At 37.7% G+C, this 23098-nt stretch overlaps 3 protein-coding genes across 6 annotated transcripts; 1 reads left to right on the top strand and 2 right to left on the bottom strand.

The window, feature by feature from the left end:
• The first annotated feature begins 1246 nt into the window (after positions 1–1246).
• On the top strand, positions 1247–9783 carry LOC121264967 (DNA-binding protein SMUBP-2). 2 transcript variants are annotated; one of them, XM_041168382.1, is made up of 15 exons: positions 1247–1480; positions 1569–1673; positions 2890–2958; positions 3123–3212; positions 3325–3408; positions 3982–4146; positions 5209–5396; positions 5886–5958; positions 6445–6498; positions 6920–7177; positions 7682–7888; positions 8016–8119; positions 8347–8491; positions 9027–9161; positions 9296–9783. In XM_041168382.1, exons 1-15 carry the CDS (start codon positions 1391–1393, stop codon positions 9470–9472), a joined length of 1944 nt encoding a protein of 647 aa, XP_041024316.1. In that variant the 5' UTR covers positions 1247–1390; the 3' UTR covers positions 9473–9783. The 2 variants fall into 2 exon arrangements, with proteins under 2 accessions (XP_041024316.1, XP_041024317.1); XM_041168383.1 differs by lacking the exon at positions 9296–9783 and having other exon boundaries at positions 1261–1480; positions 9019–9155.
• Positions 9784–9995: 212 nt separating this feature from the next.
• On the bottom strand, positions 9996–11367 carry LOC121264969 (dehydration-responsive element-binding protein 2F). The gene has a single exon (XM_041168384.1). It carries the CDS (start codon positions 11334–11336, stop codon positions 10482–10484), a length of 855 nt encoding a protein of 284 aa, XP_041024318.1. The 5' UTR covers positions 11337–11367; the 3' UTR covers positions 9996–10481.
• A 1881-nt stretch (positions 11368–13248) lies between these two features.
• Positions 13249–21514, bottom strand: LOC121264966. Of its 3 annotated transcripts, XM_041168380.1 has the most exons (8): positions 21462–21514; positions 16753–16947; positions 16465–16661; positions 16208–16315; positions 16052–16102; positions 14160–15949; positions 13749–13821; positions 13249–13516 (listed from the first exon to the last, which is right to left on the bottom strand). In XM_041168380.1, the coding sequence occupies exons 2-8, from the start codon at positions 16847–16849 to the stop codon at positions 13370–13372; spliced, it is 2463 nt and encodes an 820-aa protein (XP_041024314.1). In that variant the 5' UTR covers positions 16850–16947; positions 21462–21514; the 3' UTR covers positions 13249–13369. The 3 variants fall into 3 exon arrangements, with proteins under 3 accessions (XP_041024314.1, XP_041024313.1, XP_041024315.1); XM_041168379.1 differs by having other exon boundaries at positions 14160–16102; XM_041168381.1 differs by lacking the exons at positions 16753–16947; positions 21462–21514 and having other exon boundaries at positions 14160–16102; positions 16208–16302; positions 16465–16605.
• Between the last annotated feature and the right edge of the window lie 1584 nt (positions 21515–23098).

The raw sequence follows: 23098 nt of genomic DNA, 5'->3' as shown, positions 1-23098 counted from the left end.
TTTATTAGTAGCCACGATATCTTTAAAAAAATTAGACTACGTACTAACAAGAAATGTCTAATATTTTTCAAATTTTAACATATAATAAAACTCATATTACAAACCCTATACTAAGAAATATAAGCATAGGTCTAGAATTACAATCTCAATAATAAAAACATAAGCATACTGAGAAATACTAATATTACAACTCAATAATAATAAATTTATAATTTTGAAATAAAATCTAAATGGGTCAAGATGGATTGGTTTTGGTTAAACAGGTTGACCCATTTATAAATTGTCTTAATGGGTCAATCTGTTTTGACCTAAACTCGTTAACATCAAACCCGAACTCGTTAATTTCATGTTGTATTGGTATTGAATTCACAAGTTATGTCACATATTATCACCCCTAAAACTAATCCACTACCATCAATTTGCTCATCTTTTTAATAAAGTAATAAAAGAAAATAAATATAGGTTAAACTCATATATTAACCATAATCTCATAAAATATTTGTTTTTGTGTTGGTAGAATAGAAACTCTGTTTGCAAATGATCAGTGGAAGTGTAATCGGTTTGGTCCAATTTTGTATCTTTTTAGAATCGAACCGATATGTATTGGTTTTGAAAATTTAAGAACAATATCGAACCGATTTACTGCTAAAACTGGAACTTTCGGTTTTCTAGTTTCGGTCTAATCCATTCCCTTTTTTCGATTTTACAGATTATCTATGTTATTAATAATATGATGTTTATATATATCAAACTATTAGTCTATTTATATTATAGTATAAGTATATTATTTTATAATAATTAACACATACTAGTATAGTATTAAATTTAATTATAGTATATATATAAGTTGTAGACTTTTTATACAAGTATATATGATCAAATATGTAAAAATGTATTTACAAAAAGAATATATATTATAATTTATTATGATAAAAATATATTTATCATTGATATATATATATATATATATATCAAATTAAGTTTATATTAATAACTTAATATTAGTATTTATGTTTAAGATCAAAGTTTTACGTGAATAATGTCATAAGATTAATATATTTAAATAATAAAATTAGAATTTAATATTATATTAATTATTAATTTAACATATAATATATATTATAAAAAATTATAAATATATCTATTAGTCCGCTTAAACTGATTTTTAAGATATGAAAACGATACGGCATAGTTTAAAATCGGTTTTGATTATTAACAACCCGTACCACCAGATTGCTTACAAACCGGTCCGGTTTAATCGGTTTTCGAATTTTTTTTTTTTTTTTGTAACACCAGGAAACGGAGAGAAACGATAATCGTTCTGCTGCGCTGCCCCGGAGTCTCCCTCTCCCTCTCTAAAGAAGCGAAGTGGCGGACAGCAACGATAGCCATGCAGGGAGGGAAGACGAAGAAGATCTCATCTCCTCTCTCTCTCCAACAATTCATCTCTATCACAGTCCCTCTCCTCGATTTGGAGAAGGTTATGATTCTCTCTGTTTAAGTGTATATGTGCGTGACTTTATGTCATATGGATATTGAAGTTTTTTATTTCTAATAAAATGGTTTAGGACGCTGAGATATCAGCATCAATCAGCACAGGCGCGTCCAGAAACTTAGAGACTGCTCAAAAGAGGGGCTCCACTATTCTCAATCTGAAGTGTGTAGACGCTCAGGTTTTTTTCTATTCTAATGGTTTCCGTGAAAATGGAAGTATATAAAAAGGGGAAATACAAGATTATGTTTGTAATTTCTTTTTTCATTTTTTTTAATTTTTTTCCCTGAAGTTCAAAAAGAAAGGGAAGAGGAGGCGGGGGGGAGTGTTTGGGGTGGGGGTGAACTAAGAAACAAGCAGCTTTGGTCAACTAATATGACTAATATGAGAAAGCCTGGAGTGAACAGAATGCTGAAATGGTCGTCTTTGGATTGCTATTAGAGCTGGTTGAGAAAAAAATCTTGACTTTCTTTCGTTTGGAGTAGGCGATGGAAGGAGGATCCGATTCTGGCGTGATGTGTGGTGTGTGTAACGAACTTTATTTCCGATGGCTGTCAATAAAGATGCATCTCAATTCTTCTGTTTGGACACTAGGGGATGATGGAACTCGTTTCTGGAGTCGATTTGTTCGATCTTTCCATGTTTGGGGGTTCGAATTGGTTGATTCTCTCCGGGATTTATTGTACTCTGATATGTCAGTTGCCATTGGTAGTCCTTGGAGGTGCATTGTGGCGAAGTCTTCCAAAGTTTGTTTTGTCGCCGGGACAACTGCCATGCCTAAGATTTTACCTGTGCATAATCTAATGCGTAATAAAATCCTTGTCAAATTTCGTTGTTTACTTAATTGTAGCAGCCAATTGGTTGATCATCTATTGTCAGATCGTACCTTTGTGAGAGATTCGTGGTCTTTCATATTTTCTGTTTTTGGAATTAATTTGGGTGATGCCAAAGAAGGTGATAGACGTCTACTTCAGCTGGAAAGGCTGTTTGGTCGGCATAAAATAGTCCGATATGGAATGCAGCTCCTCTTTGCGTTATGTTGACGATTTGCAGAGAGGGGAATAACTGTACTTTCTTATGCTGTTAAAAGTCTTCTGTTAAGTCCCACCCTTTTTATTGTGTTTTTTGTATGAATAGAGCCTTGTTATGGATGGGGTTTTTTCTTGTGATTCATTTGATTTTTGTGAATCTCTTAAACCTTGGATTGTAATTCTCAAGGCGATTCTCTTGTGCATAAGCTTCTTCTTTTATTAATAAATTTCTTACTACTTGTCCCGAAAAAATACAAAAATGCACTATTTTGGTTCCTTTTTATTTTTACTGCATTTTGTTGGCAACCAAGAGCATTGCACTATCTAGGTTTTCTGTAATCTTCTTAAACTTTTTTGTGGCCATAGACAGGGCTAATGGGGAAAACTCTTCTTGAGTTTCAATCTACTAAAGGGGAAGTTCTTCCTGCTCACAAGGTGAAGGTTCCACAATCCTCGTTGATTGCTTTTTAAATTCAATTTACTTACTACTTGTAATGAAGCAAGTGCGGTGTTTTTAAGATATTGAAATCATATCCTAGCTTTGGCTTCTAGTTTCACATTTTAATTTTTTTTTTCCTTTTATTTCTTTCTGGTTGTAGTTTGGCACTCATGACGTGGTTGTTTTAAGACCTAATAAGGCTGATTTGGGGTCTCCTGAACTTGGACAAGGTGTGGTTTACCGGTTAAAGGTAATTTTGAGCAACAGAATGTTGGGTGATTGCTTAATGCCATGCTTTCTTTATGAAACTGATGATCATTTTCATGACTACTTGTGCTGGTGGTTTGCTGTGTATTGAACAGGACTCTTCAATCACTGTTGCTTTTGATGACATCCCAGAAGACGGTTTGAATAGTCCCCTTCGTCTTGAGAAAGTGGCCAATGAGGTATTGTTCAGAGTTTCCCAGTTAATGAAGATTTCGAGTTGGCTTGAATTGTTATGTACTTTATATTTATTTGAGGGAGATTAGACTTCTATGGTGCTCTAGGGATCATTTACAGGGGTACATAGTAGATATTGTACATATAAGTTCCCCAAAATGTAAACCGGCTACAGGAAATACTGTACATCAAGTTTGGCTATACTGCAAAACATGAACGGGTATGATTTTTTTGGATACCCAACTGTAGCAGGCCATGTACAGTTACTAACATTACATGACTTTGGAACTTATCAAAAAAAAAAAAAATTACAAGTTTGTAAGCAGTTCAAACTGTAAGATATTGAAAACTGTATATTGACTCAGCTTTCTTACATGGATCATACTTGTCATTCATTCGTAAATGAACTGTACAATTTAATTTCTAGTTTCTATAAGTTGCAAAGTCCTCAAAAAAGGATGTGGTATAAAAATTTTGGCACCTCCTGTTCTATGCTGAGATCATTTCAATCGTTAGACTATGTGTTTATAGATATTCGTTGGAAAAATAAATGCTGCAATTAGTGATTATCTTCACAGGTGACATACCGAAGGATGAAGGATGCCTTGGTACAATTGAGTAAATGTGTGCAGAAGGGACCTGCAGCTGATCTCATTCCTGTTTTATTCGGAGAGAGCCCACCGACAGTGACCAAGAAGGATGTCAAATTCACCCCCTTCAACTCCAACCTTGATAACTCTCAAGTTTGTAAACATATTCTCTTGCATTTCCTTACACTCAAGCATAATTTTTTGGTTTTTGAAAAAGTTTGTTACTAAAGAAACTCAAAAGGAAAAGATTATGGTATTGAGATTCATGAAAAAAGAGTCATACAGCCATATTAAGAGAATTCTAGCAAAATCCAGTTGGTTTCTCTTTACTATTGAGACTATGTCATTGAATTGAAATTTTTTCTCAACATCAATCTCAATTAGATTGTTTATGCTCTATACATTCAGTTTTCAAAATTTGGAATATAAAGCTCACCTATCGTAAAATCAACACTGCCAGTTGCTCGAAACTTTAAGGGTAAACATTAAACAATAATTGGAACTGAAACATAAGTGAATAGAAAGAGTTGCAGAATAACCATAAATGAAGTTTAGGAAATTGTGAAGCTGGATTCTCTATGCATATTCTCCTGCGTACCACCTCTGTACTAAGATTGCAGCTGTCATTTGTGCTCTATTTTAGAATTATTGTCATTTGCAACCTATCAATGGATGAGCTTAGAATGTTTTTTCTTAATACTTTATTCCATTGGTCGATTGCAATATACTTTGATGGCATGAGCATTCATGATTTCCCTGTATCTTTAGACAATCACGTATAGGTATTGCTCTTGTATGGACGGCATTAGAACTTTATTTTTTCTTACTCTACTCTATTGTTCGATTGTAATAGACTTTAACGGCATGGACGTACATGATTTCCTTGTATCTTTAGACACTCATGCATAGGTGTCGCTCTTGTATATGTCTCGTGTACTTGGCTTCGCCTATTCCTGATAAAAAAAATTCTTATTTACTGATAAAAAAAAGGTATTGCTCTTGTATATGTCCCGTGTACTTGGGCTATGCCTATTCTCATTAATAAAGTTTCCTTTTTACTGATAAAAAAATTATTGTTATTTAGAAAAAAAAGTGCGATTTTGAACATTTTCACCCATGCTTGCTTGATTTATGCATGTATATGTTCACTCTTTATGCATACTCCATTTCTCACAAACTAATGCACCTAGTGTCTACCCTTTTTTTCCTCCAAAGAAAGATGCCATTTCAAAAGCCCTGTCATCAAAGAATATATTCTTGCTGCATGGCCCTCCTGGAACTGGAAAAACCACAACTGTGGTGGAGATTATCTTACAAGAAGTGAAACGTGGATCAAAGATTCTTGCGTGTGCTGCTTCAAATATTGCTGTAGACAACATTGTTGAGCGACTTGTTCCTCACAGGTAAAATACAGCAAACATGTACTAGAATAAGTATGTATTTCTATAATTCCACAGGTTTTCTTATTCATTTTCTCTGAAGCTATCCTATCATGTTATCATGGCAAGTCTGGGTTCTATACATACATGTCTTGTGAACGGTTTCTGAAGAATGTGATCAGTGAGAAATTCTTATAGCTGTTGATCTTCTCACTTGTGTATGGTGCTGTTGCATTCAATTGAATGTAGCAGCCAATTGGCTCAAACATTTTCCTAGCATTGCTTTTTAGGATTCATATAGCTCATTGCAAGTAGGAATTGTTGTGGTTGGTTTAATATCAGGTGTCACCCCTTATTGCGTTCAATTCTGTAGAGTAAAACGGAAGGTTATAGGCTTTGAAAATCTCAGCTTTCTATATCGAGGAATCTCTTTGTTATAAAATGGTTTGAATTTTCAAGTGTGTCAATATCAAATCTAACAATGTCTTTATCTATTTCCACATCTTCTCTCAGAGTAAATTTGGTGAGATTGGGGCATCCTGCACGTTTACTGCCTCAAGTATTGGAGAGTGCGCTGGATGCTCAGGTTTATAAAACCTCAAATTTAGGGAAAAAAGCTTGATGCCTGGAATGCTTGCTGTCATCAGTGGATTTTGTTTAAACTTATAATGCCATCTCATCCCATGATTTATATGTTTTTTGTGTCACTGTAGTGTGCACCTTGACTTTTCTCTTGTTTTACATGGGAGCATGTCACGGCTACTTGTATGAGCACATATTGACAGTCCTTTTCGCTTTATAATTATTTTTTGCTGAAGAAACTGAAAGTTCACTCCTTTTGTTATATTGTTTTATGTACCTAATTACATGTGTTTTCATTCATAAATCCATTGATTCTTCCTTTGATGTCTTCTAGTCTTTGTTTATGGTTCTGTGGACAAGACATTTCCTCCTTTCTCTGACATATCATAAAGCAGATGTTTTTTTTCTTTAGTGTGGTGTTGTTTTAATATACTTTCTAATCTTTGATAAAATTGATGTTGTCCTTTCATGTATGTTTTCTGCTTTTTAGGTTTTACGGGGAGATAATAGTGCTCTGGCTAGTGACATTCGGAAGGAAATGAAGGTAGAGGTTTGAAGTAAATTTGAAGCAAACTTGGTGCACAACGTTTTCCCATATATGCAGTTAAAATTATTGAAAAATAATGCTTAATGATAAGCTTTGCCGTTTTATAATTTTATCGGATGAAGTTTTCTAGCCAAAATAATGGTATTCAGTTTTTGGGAGAAAGTTGATATATCCTTGGGCGTGGTTGGTTGTTGCATGTTATATCATTTATTCTCTAAGCTTAAAACATTACTCCATAGTTTCCGGTTCATCCCGCCAGAAGGCTTTCTTTCTGGAAGTTTCTTTTTGGTACCAGAACCTTTTTTTCGTAAGTTTTTTTTTTTTTTACAAGTGGTGCCAGAACCTATTTCATGCTTCTGTGATCTGATAACTTTCTTATATCTTAATGCTTCAACTTGTCCTCACTGCATTTCTTCAGGTCTTAAATGGGAAACTGTTGAAAACCAAAGACAAAAACACAAGGAGAGACATCCAGAAGGAGCTTAGAACTCTTTCTAAAGAAGAGCGTAAAAGGCAGCAACTTGCTGTTAAAGATGTAATTAAAAGAGCAGATGTGGTGTTGACAACCTTGACTGGAGCATCTTCCCACAAGTTGGATAACACTTCATTTGACTTGGTGATTATTGATGAAGCTGCTCAGGCACTTGAGATAGCATGCTGGATAGCTCTACTAAAGGTAGTATTGCACACATAATAACACCAAAAAACATATGCACTTCCCTTAAAAATGCAGCCATGCCCCCCATGTGTGTTAAATTTGGGGATGCCATAATTATCACTCTCGTTTTTAATGGTCACTCATTTTTAATGCTTATTACCCTGGTCTTTGGATACACTTCTTTACCATACCATCTATCAGGAGTAAAAATGTCTTTAAATATATGTAATGCAAAATGTGTCATTCTCCACATTTTAGGTTGCTCAAAGACTAAAAAATTTCAGCCAAGGATACTTTGAATTTTGAGAAGCATCTTCTATAGTGAACAACTTGTGTTGGTCATTGCTTTTAATGGTTTAAAAAAAAAAAAACCGGTGGTTTCTATAGGTTATCAGAGTTGGTTTAATGTGTATATCAAAAGATTGAAGGTAATTGCCTAAAAATGAAATATGGTAATGATACATGTAGAACGTCTACTAGCACTCACAGCACCAGTTAACAATCTGAGTTTATTTGTTTCAGGGTTCAAGATGTATACTTTCTGGTGACCATCTTCAGCTTCCCCCTACGATTCAAAGTGTTGAAGCTGAGAGGAAAGGTTTGGGAAGAACCCTATTTGAACGCCTTGCAGACATGTATGGAAATGAAGTCATGTCTATGCTCACCGTACAGTACCGCATGCATGAGCTAATTATGAATTGGTCATCTAAAGAGCTATACAGCAGTAAGGTGTGTTATGGATGTTGGTTTAGATATAACATATCAGTAATGGGTTGCGAAAAACTTTATGTCTGTAATATCAATAATAAATGGGAAAGGAAATTGTGCGATTTTGTATGGTTATATCTTCTTACAGATTAAGGCCCATCCAAGTGTTGCTGCACATATGCTTTTTGATTTTGAGGACGTGAAGAGAACCACTTCGACCGAACCCACCATTCTTCTCATAGACATAGCTGGGTATGCTACATTGTTGCCATATGCTGAATTATAATGGTTTTCACAATAATTGCTTAGGGTTTCTCCATGCCTGTTTGGAACTGCATTGAATGGTTTCATTCTCACTGTCCTTAAATTTTGAAGTCATACCAAAATTCTAAACTGGTCCACCAAAATTAGAAGACAAAATGTGTCAAAAAAGACGTTTTTGATGATTGTCATACTTGGTTCATATTGATCTGATTCAGGTGTGATATGGACGAAAAGAAGGATGAAGAAGATAGCACATTGAATGAGGGTGAAGCGGAAGTTGCTATTGCCCATGCAAAGAGACTTGTTCAAAGTGGAGTCCAGGCTTCTGATATTGGTATTATTACCCCATATGCTGCACAGGTATAGGTCTTTCTTTTGTGAGCTTTGATTGCTGAAATTTATCTACAATCTAGACCTAGTAAACCAGGTCATGTACACCATTCAATAGAAAGTTAGACGCATCGACTTTCTAATTAAGAGTAGGAAAACATAACACACTTGATTAAATCTAGTAAAAAAGATTAAAATTTGTCCACCCCATTTGGCCTCCCTGGCGCTGGGGTGGCGTGATCCACCCAGGGTGGGGTGGTTTGCTACCATAGAGGCTGGCCGGACCACCCCTTGGGTGGTTCTAATTTCTCCTTTTTTTCTTAATTTTTATTATAAATCTATTATATAAATAATCCAGTGCACATGAATGTATTCAGAATGCCATGGAATCCTTGCATGTCATTGTATTATTGGTCTTATTTTACACCAAACCATGAGCTTCATAATTATGTAATTATGGAAAATGATCAAAATAGCTGCTGGATGAAATGAAAAGTTATTTTTGTGCACATAGTACGACACTATATATATTTTTTCATTGCTGATATTGTATCTAGTAATGCAGGTTGTGTTACTAAAGATATTGAGAAGCAATGAAGAGAAACTAAAACACGTGGAAATCTCAACAGTTGATGGCTTCCAGGGACGAGAAAAGGAAGCTATTATTATTTCCATGGTTCGATCAAACTCAAAGAAAGAGGTACGTAAATTCATCTTCATTACTATTGTAATTTATTTCTTCAGAAGAAATAAGATAGTTAAAATTTCAATTACCATGAATATTGTAGAATAGAAAAAAATTAAACTCTTGATTTTTTTTTCAAAACATTTCAGGTGGGGTTTCTGAGTGACCGCAGGCGAATGAATGTGGCTGTGACACGGGCTAGAAGGCAATGCTGTCTTGTCTGTGACACCGAAACAGTGAGTAGTGATGGGTTCTTAAAACGATTAATTGAATATTTTGAGGAGCATGGTGAGTATCTAAGTGCCTCAGAGTATCAAAATGAATAACTAAAGAAAACTCAAAGAAGATAATTTTATAGTTCTCCTGGATGAAAAGTTGTTTCAACTTGCTATTTTTGACATGCAAAGTTGTCTGGAAACTAGGCTGTTGGACACATCTTATTCATCTCTACCGTGCATTGTGTTCATTGTGTCAAAAGTAAAAGACCAGTTATCTTTGCACTTTCATAGTAATGCTTAAACTTCCTCATCAAGGTTCAACTCCATTCTTCTTTTCTGGGGAATTGTCAAAAACTCAATGGGAATGTTTAACTAATGTTTCACATTTTGAATATGACGTATTTGAGCTTTTTCATAAAGGCCAAGAATGTATATATCTGTTGTTTTTTTTTTTTTTTTTTTGTTCGGAGTTTTTGCCTTTGTGAGTCATCTTCATTGCCCGCTGTTTTATGCTACTATTTAATACTTAGAATAGATCCAAGAATAGATTTATATCCTGAATATTCATTCATCTGGAAACTACTGTGGCATGGCTTCTATGCGTAAGCCTCACTTTTTCCATTTCCTTTTGCATACAACTGCTTTGTTTAATCTTCCTTGTAGTGATTATCTTTATGCCCAAATTTCTTCCGATTATAATCTAAGATGTTGAAAGCCCCCACTTCTAAGATTTTCCCTGTAAGTTCCCTCAGTTGGGTAGGACCCGAGCAAAAACATGCGTTGTTGCAAAGATGGCCATTATAGTGATCGGAAAAATTATCAAAGTGTTGATCAGTTCGCCTTAACCATTGGTTAAAACCAAGGCCAATTTTAGTTTCGCAGCCACAAGAAGTAGAACAACAAATTTCTCGCAGCGTCTAAAAATCTAACTGAGCCCTCTCTCTCTCCCTCATCTCTCTCTCACACACACACAGAAAAAGTGAAAGTGAACTGATGTCTAGGAGATTGAAATGCTACGTACGTGAGAGTGATGAAACTGGTAGTAGATTTCAAGCCGAAGTAATTTCCAACTCCACCAAAGCTAAATACTATTTCTTCCCGAAAGCAGCTGATCCTCTCAGAAATTCCAGATGGAAGTAGAGAAACTGATCTCTTCATTAAAGTCGCAAACTTGGAGGTTACCGGCTTCTGCTCCTTGATCTGTAATCCCATGCATCTCGATCATTGTATCCCAGTTGAAACTCTTGTTGGCGAAGGCTCCAGGTCCAAGTTCATCATCACATTCTTTCAATGCAGCATCTGGCACTGCAAAGCTTAGTGTGGCATCGGTTGATTCTGACTGTCTCTCGTCTTTCAGTATACCCAACTGCTGAAGAAATTCATTGAGATCAATCTGTGGTTTCTCATCACAAGCTCCCAGCATCTTGTCTGATGAAATTTCTTCATCTTTCCTCTTAACCGTTGGGTTTTCCATTTGGTCACTCATGGTCTGGATTTTAGCTTTTGAATCGCATGAAGATGAGCTGGTAGAGGGTGTTAGGCTTTGAACCGCATTTTGCTTAAGTTCTTGGAGCCTCTGATGAATGACATGAACACTAGGTTGGGCATTTATATTAAGCAACGCGCAAGAAGGAAACATGGAAATGAAATTCTTGGAAGGAAACCATTTGAACTTTTGGGACTTGATTAGAGGGTTGGGGTTGGGTTGAAGATGAGGAAGATTGAGGTAAGCATCTGGTCCATACAATCTCCTTGCAGCCTCATCATAAGCCATGGCAGCCTCTTCGGCAGTGGCAAAAGAACCTAACCAGAGTCTAGTCCTCTTCTTAGGCTCTCTAATTTCAGCAACCCATTTGCCCCATGTTCTTTGTCGAACACCTCGGTACTCGCACGAGGCATTCAGAGGGCCACCTTTGCCTCTAGTGGGGCCTTTCTTCCATGGCTTTAACGAGGATCTTTTGCAATTCTCCATGGCTTGTTTCAGGTTGGGTCTGAGGAAGCTGGGTGAGTAGGGGAGGAGTGTCAATAAGAGTTGAGACTGCCGAAAATGGGTTGACAGGCGCGGGATATGTAGGAGTAAAGAGTGCAGCTTGGTTTCAATGTGTTCACGTTGGGGGGAAGTTATCAAGCTCATGTGACCGTTAATATGTGTATAGATGGATCTGTGCATGTTCTTATCCATGATCGATGCGTAATTTCACTCGTGATATTTTTTTCAAACTTCATTTGAAAGTTTTATTCTTCAACAAAATAATTAAAGCAACTAATATAAGAGTAAACACTCAAGTTTTTATAATCGAACTCCTTTTTCCTGATCCCATATGTAACTGACACTGCATCTCAGAAGCTTCCAAGAGTACCATGAATTTTGATGCTAATTCCAATCTCCTTGAATTATAGGCAAGCTCTGTCCTCCATTTTATATTAAAAATGATTGATTTTTTTTTTTTTTTTTTTTTTAAAAAAGACACTACGAAATATGGGAATGCTGTGGAAATAGAATGATAGCCAGCAGAGCGGGGTAAGAGGTTTTAGGTTCAACTGGTACAAACGAGTGGTCTTTTATTTTATTTTATTGACTGGAAAGATAGCATTAAATGTTGAGGTGGTGAGTGGAATATTTTTGCAAAATATTATAAAGAAAGAGAGTACTTTGAATGAAGCCTGACTATCTATCTCTTACTTGGATTCTATTGGCGTTGGTTGTCCATAAATATAATTGAGTTGAATTTTTACTCTTAAGAGAGTTTGGATTTCAAGAATACTCACCTCACTGCATTTTTCATTTTCACGAGCTCTATTTCACATGTTTTCCTGTCATTCTCAACTTGATTCCCGGGACTCCCTTCACCTTTATCCCATGCTATGCTTTCCCCCCTCCTTCCTTCTCTCTCTCTGTGTACCCAAATGTGCTTTTTTTTTTTTTTAACTTCATTTTAAATATCAGACTTAAACCAAAGGTATATATATTGAAATCTATCGGTAGTTTAGAGTGCAAGTTATAACGTCTAGTAATTTAAGGTACTCACCGCAAAATAAATTGTAATTTTGAGAGCGCAAAGTACAACTTCTCCAAATTTGTATACGAATCCCCTCCAAAACAAAGCTTTGAAAAAAAAAAAATTAGAATACCAATCATGATGCAAGGCACATGACCAGATAGCGTGACGGTGGCCTTCCCTCCGTGGAATTCCAAGAAAACTCTATGGAAAACAAATAATTTTCCTGGTTCGAGGATGATGACATGAGATAATACTCCATAGTGAATTGACGATCACGTTTATTGAAGAAAACACTCGAACGCATCACTTCTTATTATTGGTGAATTTATGAGAACGACAGCTTTTAGACCAAGAAAAACACTCAAGCATACGTTCCAGCAAAATAGTAATCACCAGAAACAATGAACAAAAGACATAAATTTTAAAGCCATTTGAACATTTTAATCCTCCATATGACTCGAGCTTAAAATAGTATTGGTGTATTTCAAGATAGGATTGAATTTGTAAACAGCGGTCACAGACTCACAAGTTAGTGTGTACATATTATCTATACATGTATGTATATCAGAAGACGGAGGGGGTATGGATACAAACAGGATCAGATTGCCAAGAACTAGAAGAGTCCTCACAACCGGGGAGGAGCTGCCTGATCCGAGGAGCCCTTCAAAACACATAAGACTCCACCTGGGAGAGCCGCACAGGAGCAGAATTTGGAGGACAACCAAAGCCTCTTTTCCCTTTCCGCGCTCCTTAACTTCCTTCCACTCTTCCTCGGAATTGGGCACTGGCTTGCTAGATTGAATCAAAGCCTGTGCACCCTAGTCCGAGCATGAAGACTTTGCACATAGAACAACCAGTCATTCTCACAATGGGAGTCAAAAGTGCTCAACAAAATGGACCACACATCAATCTCAGTACAGATCCTAGCACAGCTAATTCCACTCTTAGATTGTGGGTTTTTGTTCTTTTTTGGGTTTCCATCTCCCCTGACAGGACTTCATTTTCACCTCGGGCCCACTTTGCACAAGTTCCTCCATTTATCCTTCAAGTCTACTGTTGTCCGAATGTGCAGAACATCGCCACCAAATTCTAAAATCTTCTTCCATGGAATATTTCTGTCATTGGTGTTTGAAAATTTCTGCACTCCTTCCTACATTACAACAAAATTATAATTAATTATATAACTAAAAAAAGTACAAACCTTTCAATTATATAACTATACCCCATAGGTCCGAAATCGAAGCCACATGAATAACCATACTTTTGAAACAGACTGCTGGGATCATAAATGTATTAATGTGATTACCTATATAATGTCAAGTTAATCGATACTATACAAGTTTCCATCATGAAGCAATGTAAGCAAACAACAAAATAAGTACCTTCAGTATCTCTTCCTCCTCAGCAGTCCACGGAACTTTCTTTCGCCTTAGCTGAGGACTTGCTGGGTAAGTACTGCAAATTAAAGCAAGGTTCAGTATCAATGAAGGATAACCAATATATAGAATGCTAAACTGCTACGTTTGTTTTTTTTTTTTTTAAATAAGTAGAATGTTAAACTGCTACTGATAACCAAGAAGTGTGCGTAGGGATAGAAGGGGAGAAAAAAATGAGTCCCAGATTTTTTTTATCAGCAGGATAACATGAGTCCAAGATGAAACTGGTGTACCATAGAACATAATACATTTTTAAGGCAGCTCCTGAATATGGAGGGTAGAAGTACTAGACATCCAGAATTACATGAAGGAAAGATGATAAATGTATAGAAACGACTAGGCATAGAAGCAACTTACTCATGCCTCTCTTGCTTTGGGACTCTTATAGAATAATTAGAAATGATAGACTTCTCATTTTCCTCTTCAGAAATTTCCTCTACATAAGCATCAAGTGCGCAAACAGGTTCCTCCGTTGGCTCAGCGATCTGTTGCTCTAAAACTTCCTGCTGGATTTGTTCCTTTGAGTGTCTCTGAATGCCAGGAATAACACCTGTGTTTCTACAGGATAAATTATCACCATCTGCATGAGTATCATGTACACAAACAGGTTCATCTGGTGGGTAGGCAATCTGCTGCTCTAAAACATCCTGCTGGAGTTCTTCCTCCACGTGACTTTGATTGACAGGAATAACATCTATGTTTCTACAGGATGAATTATGACCATCATGCTCAGCTGCTTCTTGGTTGTCTCCTTCAACCACTCTTACAGCTTGGATAGAATTTTCTTGCCCTTCTTTCTCTTCAGTTGATACATTTAGTGTCCTGGTAATTTCAGCTGGCTCTTCCTCTCTAAGTACTGAATTGACATTATCACATAATGCAGAAGGTTCTGCTTGTTGCTTATCATCTATACTTCTTCTATAATAAAAATTATTGACTTCATCCGCATGTTCCCCGTCGTGACCAGTCTGACCATTTACTCTCTCTTCCAAGTAACCATTTTCATGACTTTTGACTAGAAGATCCTCATCTCTATGCAATGTCTTAGTAAGTTCCTCTGGCTTTTGGTCCAAACCCATACCAAAAAACAAAGTTAATTCTTTCCTTGCCAAGGAGGCCTTTTTCTTAGCTACAAGGTACTCTGAAATAGAAAGGGAATATGCACAGAAGGGGCAGTAAAATTTACCATTGTTGTCAAAGCTGGGTGAGGAACCTAAACAGTTCTCATGAACCGTCACCGGGCAATTACTTGTGCTACATACCAACAGCTGACCACCTTCATTACACTTCATACAAAGATTTTGGAACGTCCAACTAGTTGATGGATCATAACTGTTTGTTGCCTGAGAGCTCAAGAACTCATTTTTCTCAAAGAAGACACCAATATTACCGTAGTGATACCCCTCACTATCACTTGATGTCCCCGCTTCACAACAATGGTCCATATTCTCTTCAGCTTCATGTGCGATGATATTCTGCTTGCATCCATTGAGAGATGCAGAGCATAGTGCTTTCAGTTGAAACTGGTGTTCATAGTCACATTGGGATTCATTTCCTCGAGTCTTGACCAGGAGAGGACCACTTGAAGTTCTAAGTTCAGCACATTGTTCCCTATCATCTCCAACTTCATCAACAGAGATCTTTTGACGGGGTTCATCTCCAAATGTATCCAAAGGCATAGTAGTACTGACATCAGGAATATCTGATTCAATATGGTTGAATTCATCAGCAATATGCCCACATTTCATGGAGGCAGTATGCTCATCATGATTATCCCCTAGAACCCTGACTTCTTCCAGGCTTCCTCTCTGATCCTTAGCCAAGCCACAACTTTCTGTTCCAGCTACCAGCATAGCTCTTTCAGATGGAAACTCTAAGCGTTCTGTTCCATTTAGAGGAACTGGGTTCACTTCTCTGGACTGAACTGAGGATGAGGCAAATTGCTTCTGCCTCTTGGCATTTATATTAGGATCATCACAAGCATCTAAATTATTTCGGTTTTCATGGAAGTCATCCATATTTTCAGTAGCCAGTGTATTCCTTTTCCTCTTGGAGTCTAGTAAAATCCCAGTGCACAGATTGTTTTCCAGTAGCTTTTTCCTACCCTCAACAATTCTAGGCATCACGTTCCCTTTCGGTCCCATATGCTGTGTGTCAAGACAGCTCTTATTAACTCTCTGTGTGAGTGCGCTGTGCTTAACATTATACACAGGAACTATTTCACCTACATTTGCCAATCCACTCCTTACCTTCAAGGTATCAGCATAAGGATGACTACCATCAAGAAGTGAATCTTTCAGCTGTGCATAAAGAAACACACAAACCAAATATTGAATGAAGAATGAGATTGGATGAAATGGGGAATATATGATAGTAGAGAGAGAATTTTGAAAAATCTCCAATACCTGTTGTAAGGCAAGTTTAGGCATACAGGCTCTTTTATGGATTATAAAGGGGTGAGCATTGCATTCTGACAGCTCTAGTCCAGCCATTTTAAGATCTGATAACGAAGTCTGACAAAATATATTTATGTTCACTTCAAAATAGGAAATCCAAGCTTAGAAATTTTGAAGGAGATAATCAACTATGTGAAACTAGGTTGATTCAAATACCATGTTTTTAAAAACCATGACCGATTTAGTTATTATAGATAAAATACTACCTCCTGCACTATGTGCTCGAGAACATCTTCACAGCTTTTTGACATATCAAACCCAACTTTTGAAGCTAGGGATGAACAACCATCTTTTGTGATCCCATTACTAGGACCAAATAAAACCTCCAAACATCTCAAAGCCAGCATTTCCCTCATGTTTTTCCCCAAATTATCAGGTAATTCTGGAGCCATTTCGATCAAATCTGAAACAAGAAACCATGAATCACCCAAACATTCACTCAAGTATAGATTAAAAAAATTATTCACAGAAAAATATATTTGAATTCACAGTACCATGTAAAATAGAAACTTCAACTTCCTTAAAGCTTGCAAGAGCTTCAATGACCCAAATCCATGCAAGGCTTGAAGCGCAACCAGATGCCTCATCCATGGGAGACCAAAAATTCAAGAAGTTCCGCAAACCAAAAATCTATAGGCACCGTGCACGTCTTTTGTCACGCCCCGTACCTGGCGGTGAACCCTTCTAACCTAAAATCCACAAAATATAATACTTAGATACGATAATTCTCCAAAATCAAATACCTCAAAAATATTTCCAAATGAAGTAAACTCGAAACTACTACATATTTTCCAAAATCTCACAAATCCATCATGCCACTTGCTAGTTGGCACTCATCTCACCTTTCTCTTATATTCCAACTATCACAGCTCTCAAGCCATTTGTAAAAAAAAAATGGTGGCAATAAACTAGTGTATAAACATAAGCCAATTACAGAATGCAAAAAAAAAAAAAAAAAAAAAATTAAAAAGTAACAGAGCGATGTTTTGGAAATATTTATTTACAATAATAATATAGACAAAAGACCTTTGACATAAGCATGACTAAAACAGCATTAGAACGGGATAGAAGCCATGTTTAACCCTCGTGGTAGGGTTGTGCTATCCCAAGTGACCAAACTGGGCAGAAATAGGATCTGCTATGATCATTTTCCTCTCTTATTGGATTGTGGGGGTCTCTAATAGGGACCAAGATATTTTTAATTCGAGAACATGTGGCTGAAGGTAGATGGGTTTACAGACAAGATTAGAACATGGTGGTCTTCATATCAATTCTCGGGCACTCTGAGCTTTGTTTTAGCCGGGAAAATTAAAGTCTTGAAAAATGATCTGAGAAAATGGAACATGGAAGTATTTGGAAACATTAATGACCAGCGGAATAATCTATTTCATGAGCTGCATAGTCTCGATGAAAAAGAAGTGGATGGGGTCCTCTCGGATGATGACAAGGCAAGGAAAATGGTTGTAGTAACTAAGCTGGAAAAAATACACTTATGGAGGAGATTTCCTGAAGGCAAAAATCTCGGGCCCATTCGTTGAAGGAAGGGGGCAAGAGCACAAATTTTTTTTCCATAGAGTAGCTAATTCCCATCAAAGAAACAACGCCATCGAGGTTCTTCATTTGGAAGGGAGGGTTCTTTCGGACAGAGTCGCTATCAAGGATCACATTGTCCACTTTTATGATAAGCTTCTGAATGAGCAACATCATTGGAGACCCAAGGTAAATGGGCTGGTTTTTTATTCTATTGATCAATCGAGTGCGGCTTGGTTGGAGAAACCATTTGAATAGGAGGATGTGCTTAGTGTGCTAAAAGGGATGGACAAAGACAAAGCTTCGGGCCCAGATGGTTTCCCAATGGCTTTCTTCCAGGCTAGTTGGGACATTGTCAAGGAGGACATCATGAAGGTCTTTCTCAAATTTCACTCTTTTATGAAATTTGAGAAAAACCTTAATGCCACATTTATCGCCCTTATTCCTAAAAGGGCAAGGTCGGTGGAGGTGCAAGATTTTCTTCCTATAAGTTTGGTGAGTGGGGTTTACAAGATCATCTCTAAAGTTCTAGCCTAGCGGTTGAGCGAAGTCATGGGGAAGATCATCTTGAAGTCCAAAACGCCTTTGTAAAAGGAAAGCAGATACTAAACTCGGTCCTCATCACTAATGAATACTTGGAGAGTAGAGTCAAAGTCGACATTCCAGGTATCTTATGTAAATTGGATATGGAGACAGCCTTTGACCATATAAATTAGGATTTCTTGGTGTATATACTTGGCAGGTACGGATTTGGGTAGAGGTGGATGAAACATTGTATCACAATAGTTAGATTCTCTATTTTGGTTAATGGCACTCACGAAGGCTCTTTAATAGCTCTCGGGGCTTGACACAAGGGGATCCTTTATCCCTCTTCTTTTCATTTTAGTAATGGATGTTCTGAGTAGAATGTTGAAAGGGATGACAGATAGGGGCTTCATCTCGGGTTTCTCAGTGGGTGGTTCCTCACATGGTAGTCTATCAATCTCTCACTTACTTTTCGCCGATGACACACTGATTTTCTGTGAGCCAGACCCCGATCAGAATTGTTCCTTGAGAGCTCTCCTGCTTTGTTTCGAAGTTATCTTCCGTCTTAAGGTGAATCTATCAAAATTTGAAATAGTTCCAGTTGGTTATGTTAATAATTTTAGTGACTTGGCTGCCATCATGAGCTGCAAGGTGTCATCCTTGCCCATGAAGAACCTTGGACTTCCTTTGGGGGCTTCTCATAAATCCAAGGCTATGTGGGATAGGATTGTTGAGAAGATCGAATGCAAATTGGCGGGTTGGAAGAGAATTTACTTATCTAAAGGTGGTAGAATCACATTAATTAAGAGCACATTATCCAATCTCCCAACATACTTTCTATATTTATTTCCTTTGCCTGCAGGAGTGGCGAACAGATTGGAGAAGATTTTTTGTGATTTCTTGTGGGGCTGTTTAGAGGACACGAAAAAGTTTCATTTGATTAAGTGGGAAAAAGTCTGCACACCTTTGTCCAACAGCAGATTGGGGTTAGAAAATTAAGAACCTTCAATAAGGCCCTTTTAGGAAAATGGTTATGGCAGTATCATCGGGAAGGAGATGCTCTTTGGAGGAACATTATCGATATTAAGTATGGGAGCATATGGGAAGGTTGGTGCTCTAACAAAGTAAGAGGAGCTTATGGCGTTAGTGTTTGGAAATTTATTCGTAATGGTTGGGATGACTTATTTGTTAATTGCAGATTCAAGGCGGGTAGGGGCACTCAAATAAGATTTTGGCATGACAGTTAGTGTGGCGATGCTGCTTTGAAGAACGTTTTCCCCTCTCTTTATAGGATTGCGTTAAATAAGGATGCCTCAATGGATGATAACATGAACATCTCTTTTGATTTCACTCGTTGGTCAGTGAGATTTATTAGAGCTGTATAGGATTGGGAGATGGGAGACATTGCTGACTTTTACAGCATGTTATATGCGCTGAATTTACATGCAGATGGGGAGGACAGATGCTTTGGACACCTTTGGGGAAGTCAAATCCTACTACAAGGTATTGTCGACCAATTACCCGAATGCCTTTCCTTGGAAGTGCATTTGGAGGAGTAATGCTCCCCTTAAGGTTGCTTTCTTTTGCTGGCAGGCATCTCATGGGAAAATATTAACTATTGACAAGCTGAGAAAGCGTGACCTCTATGTAATAGATTGCTGCTTCATGTGCAAACATGATAGTGAATCAACGAATCACCTCCTTCTTCATTGTGAAGTAGTCGAGGCTTATGGGATGAAATATTCACAAGGCTTGGCATTGCATGAGTATTGCCTAGGAGGGTGATAGATTTATTGTTATGTTGGAGAGGTATTCGGGGCAACCGGCAGATCGCGGCTGTTTGGAAGATGGTGCCTCTATACTTAATGCGGTACACATGGAATGAGATGAATGGTCGCTGTTTTGAGGATAAGGAGCACTCACCGGAAGGGTTTAGGGACTTTTTCTTTTATACATTTCTACTTTTGGCATCATCTATTGTATTGAATGGAACAAATTTTAATGACTTTTATGTTGCTTTTCGCAACGCTTGGCTTGTAACTAGGCTTTTCTTGTATATTTGTTGTGTACCTGGGCCTCGCCTAATTACGTGGATTAATAAAATCTCTTTCTTACTCATAAAAAAAATGCTCGTGTTTATACCAGTTATGGCAGAAAAATATTTCAGTTTTCAGATACAAAGGATAGTGCAGAAAATGACGAGGTTGTTTTCATAGCAAAAAGATGCAAGCTCTTCACAAAATAACCTCCATTGATTTTTGGCAACGTCTAGCATGGGAGTATTGCTTACCTGAACTTTGTAAAATCTCTGAATTTCCTCACAACAATGCCAAGCGAATATTTTTTTTTTATAAGTAATAATATTATATATATATATCAATAGAAGTAACCAAGTACACTGGACATATACAAGAAAAACACCTAGCCCATACAAGAAAGCACGCAATGACCCAAAAGCCCATGAAAACCTACTCAAAATACACCAAACCCGAATTGGAAAACTATCATTACACCTCCCCGACCCCATCCCCTAGATTCCGTAAAACTAATCCTTAACCCGAACAATGCCAAGCGAATATCAACTGTCACCTAAACATAATTTAACACAACTATATGTTAATAGAATCAAACCAGCACCTCTTATATAAAACGACACCAACTAAAAGACTCCATGACAAAAACCCCATATCTCAACCCACTCTCACAACCAAAGCAAATTAGGATACCGATGGCAAAACTTTTCATCTTCCGCCCATGCAAGGTGCTCTAAACATTCTATTTCAGTGATTAATCATTTGCCAAGTACCAGTCAGCATTTTGTACCGATTTCTAAAATAACAATAAACATTCGAACCCAACTCCACAAAATTAACCTCTACAATGGCCAAAACATCACCATAATCGAATACATCTAAATAGCAAGCAGCCACCAAAATAATTTGTTTTAAACAAACACCACCGTTGCCACTTTACAGATCAAATACTCCCACCATTTTCACGCTCGGCTGGTCCAATCGGCACCAAATCAACTGCCACAACTAAAACTCCAGCTAATCCAATCCAACCATTTTTTGTATAAGTAACCCAATCCAACCATTTTAATCCAAGCCAACCATCAATTCATTTCATCATAGAGTCTAGGAAATACCAATTGACCGGTGGTTGTCCGGTGGTGGCAGCTTCACACTAAGAAGGGTAGCACACTAAGAAGGGTAGCACACTAAGAAGGGTAGCAGTGTTGGCCAGCAACTGTGGACGATGAAACCGAACCCGTTAGATAGAGAGGGAAATAGAGAGCGGAAGATAACGAGACAGAGACCGGGCGGGGCAAGAGTAAGCTTACCAGCGCGGCGGATTGTTCACGGCAACGATGCGATGGGACTGCTATGTCAGCTTCGTTGGCGGCACTTCGATTGGGGGCTGTGCGATGCAGCGGCCAACGGCGGCCAGTTGCGTGTGTGGTGAGTGGCGCGGCTGAGAGGATGCAGAGATGAGAGAGCGAGCGACAGAGGGAGGAAACGGTCTGAGAGACCGATAGAGGGCGAGAGAGTGACGGAGAGAGAGAGAAAGAGTGAGAGAACAGGCACGGACGGAGATTTACCTGTGGCGGGGCGCTGCAACAGACGACGGAGGGGACAGTGGAGGACGGGCTGGAGTGGCGTGAGGTGTGGCTTTGGCGTGGGCAAGGCTGAAGAAGGTTGAGTCGTGAGCGGCAGTGTGGGCCGCGATGTTGGCGGTAGCCCGGTGATGAGCGGCGGCTGAGAATTTCAGGGAGAGAGAGCGAGGTGGGCGGCAACGAGGGAGAGAAAGAGGCCGAGGGAGGGAGAGTGGTGATCGGATAGGCTTACCGACGTGGACTTGTGGTAGGACGTCGGGGAAACGGACAGAGAGAGAGGGCGACTGAAAGAGAGAGGGATGATCGGGAAGAGTAAGAGAGGGAGAGGGAGAGGGCGACGCGTGGGGGTGTCCTACAGTGCAGAGAGTTGGGGACGGGGTGTTTTAGGAGACGGGGGCTGGGAAGAAGAAAGAGAGGCAAACAAAGAAGGAAATTGACGTAGTTCTGGAGTTTTTTTTTTTTTTTTTAATAAAAAGGGGCTGGGTTGGGTTAAAGGACGATGGTTACTGGTTAGGCTTGGCCCCTTGGGTGTATAATCGGCCGGGTCATGACATCTTCGCTATGTGAAACGGCTTTCCGTTGTCGAACAAGGGCTGGAAATAAAAATATAAAAATATTTTAGTTATAAAAAAATTATATAAATTAATAAATGACATTACTTGATATCATATATTAAATTATAAAATTAATTTTATCATAAAATATATATAATAGATTATATAAAATTACATCACTTTATAAATTTATTTTTATATAATTCATCTCTATCTTTGACACTTTGCATAAAAATAACCCAACACATATCCTGGTATGTATCTTACCATCCCACTATAAAAAGCCTATATTAAATATCATGCCCCCTAAATGAACACACTTAAAAAAATAAAAACCCTGACACACACCGTATAAATCTAAAATCCTACGAAATAAAAGCTTCGTATAAAAATACAATGAGCCAATTATGGTGTAGAATGATTGAAATAAAACGATAACACTCGGTTGATGCAAAACTAAGCCAAATATTCTAAATTATCATATCCGTTAATTGAACTAAACCAAATGTTCAGAGGGATTGTTTGAGGTTGCGTGGAGATCTTAATAAGTGTTTAAATAATTTTTAAAATATTTTAATGATAAAATTAGATTATTTAGGTGTTATATATTAAAAT

This window comes from Juglans microcarpa x Juglans regia, chromosome 5D (assembly GCF_004785595.1).
Source record: "Juglans microcarpa x Juglans regia isolate MS1-56 chromosome 5D, Jm3101_v1.0, whole genome shotgun sequence".
Classification (NCBI taxonomy): domain Eukaryota; kingdom Viridiplantae; phylum Streptophyta; class Magnoliopsida; order Fagales; family Juglandaceae; genus Juglans; species Juglans microcarpa x Juglans regia.
Note: the sequence above shows the minus strand (reverse complement) of the source record. Positions and strands in the feature narration are given on the sequence as shown.

Excerpts from the sequence above, each read along its gene's own strand:
- LOC121264967 (XM_041168382.1), top strand. The coding sequence starts at position 1,391 with ATGCAGGGAGGGAAGACGAAGAAGATCTCATCTCCTCTCTCTCTCCAA. Across the intron at positions 7,889-8,015 it reads AAGAGCTATACAGCAGTAAG|ATTAAGGCCCATCCAAGTGT; the intron begins GTGTGTTATGGA and ends ATCTTCTTACAG. Across the intron at positions 8,120-8,346 it reads CTTCTCATAGACATAGCTGG|GTGTGATATGGACGAAAAGA; the intron begins GTATGCTACATT and ends GATCTGATTCAG.
- LOC121264969 (XM_041168384.1), bottom strand. The coding sequence starts at position 11,336 with ATGGAGAATTGCAAAAGATCCTCGTTAAAGCCATGGAAGAAAGGCCCC.
- LOC121264966 (XM_041168379.1), bottom strand. The coding sequence starts at position 16,849 with ATGGATGAGGCATCTGGTTGCGCTTCAAGCCTTGCATGGATTTGGGTC. Across the intron at positions 16,316-16,464 it reads TCGAGCACATAGTGCAGGAG|ACTTCGTTATCAGATCTTAA; the intron begins GTAGTATTTTAT and ends ATATTTTGTCAG. Across the intron at positions 16,103-16,207 it reads CTAAACTTGCCTTACAACAG|CTGAAAGATTCACTTCTTGA; the intron begins GTATTGGAGATT and ends CTTTATGCACAG.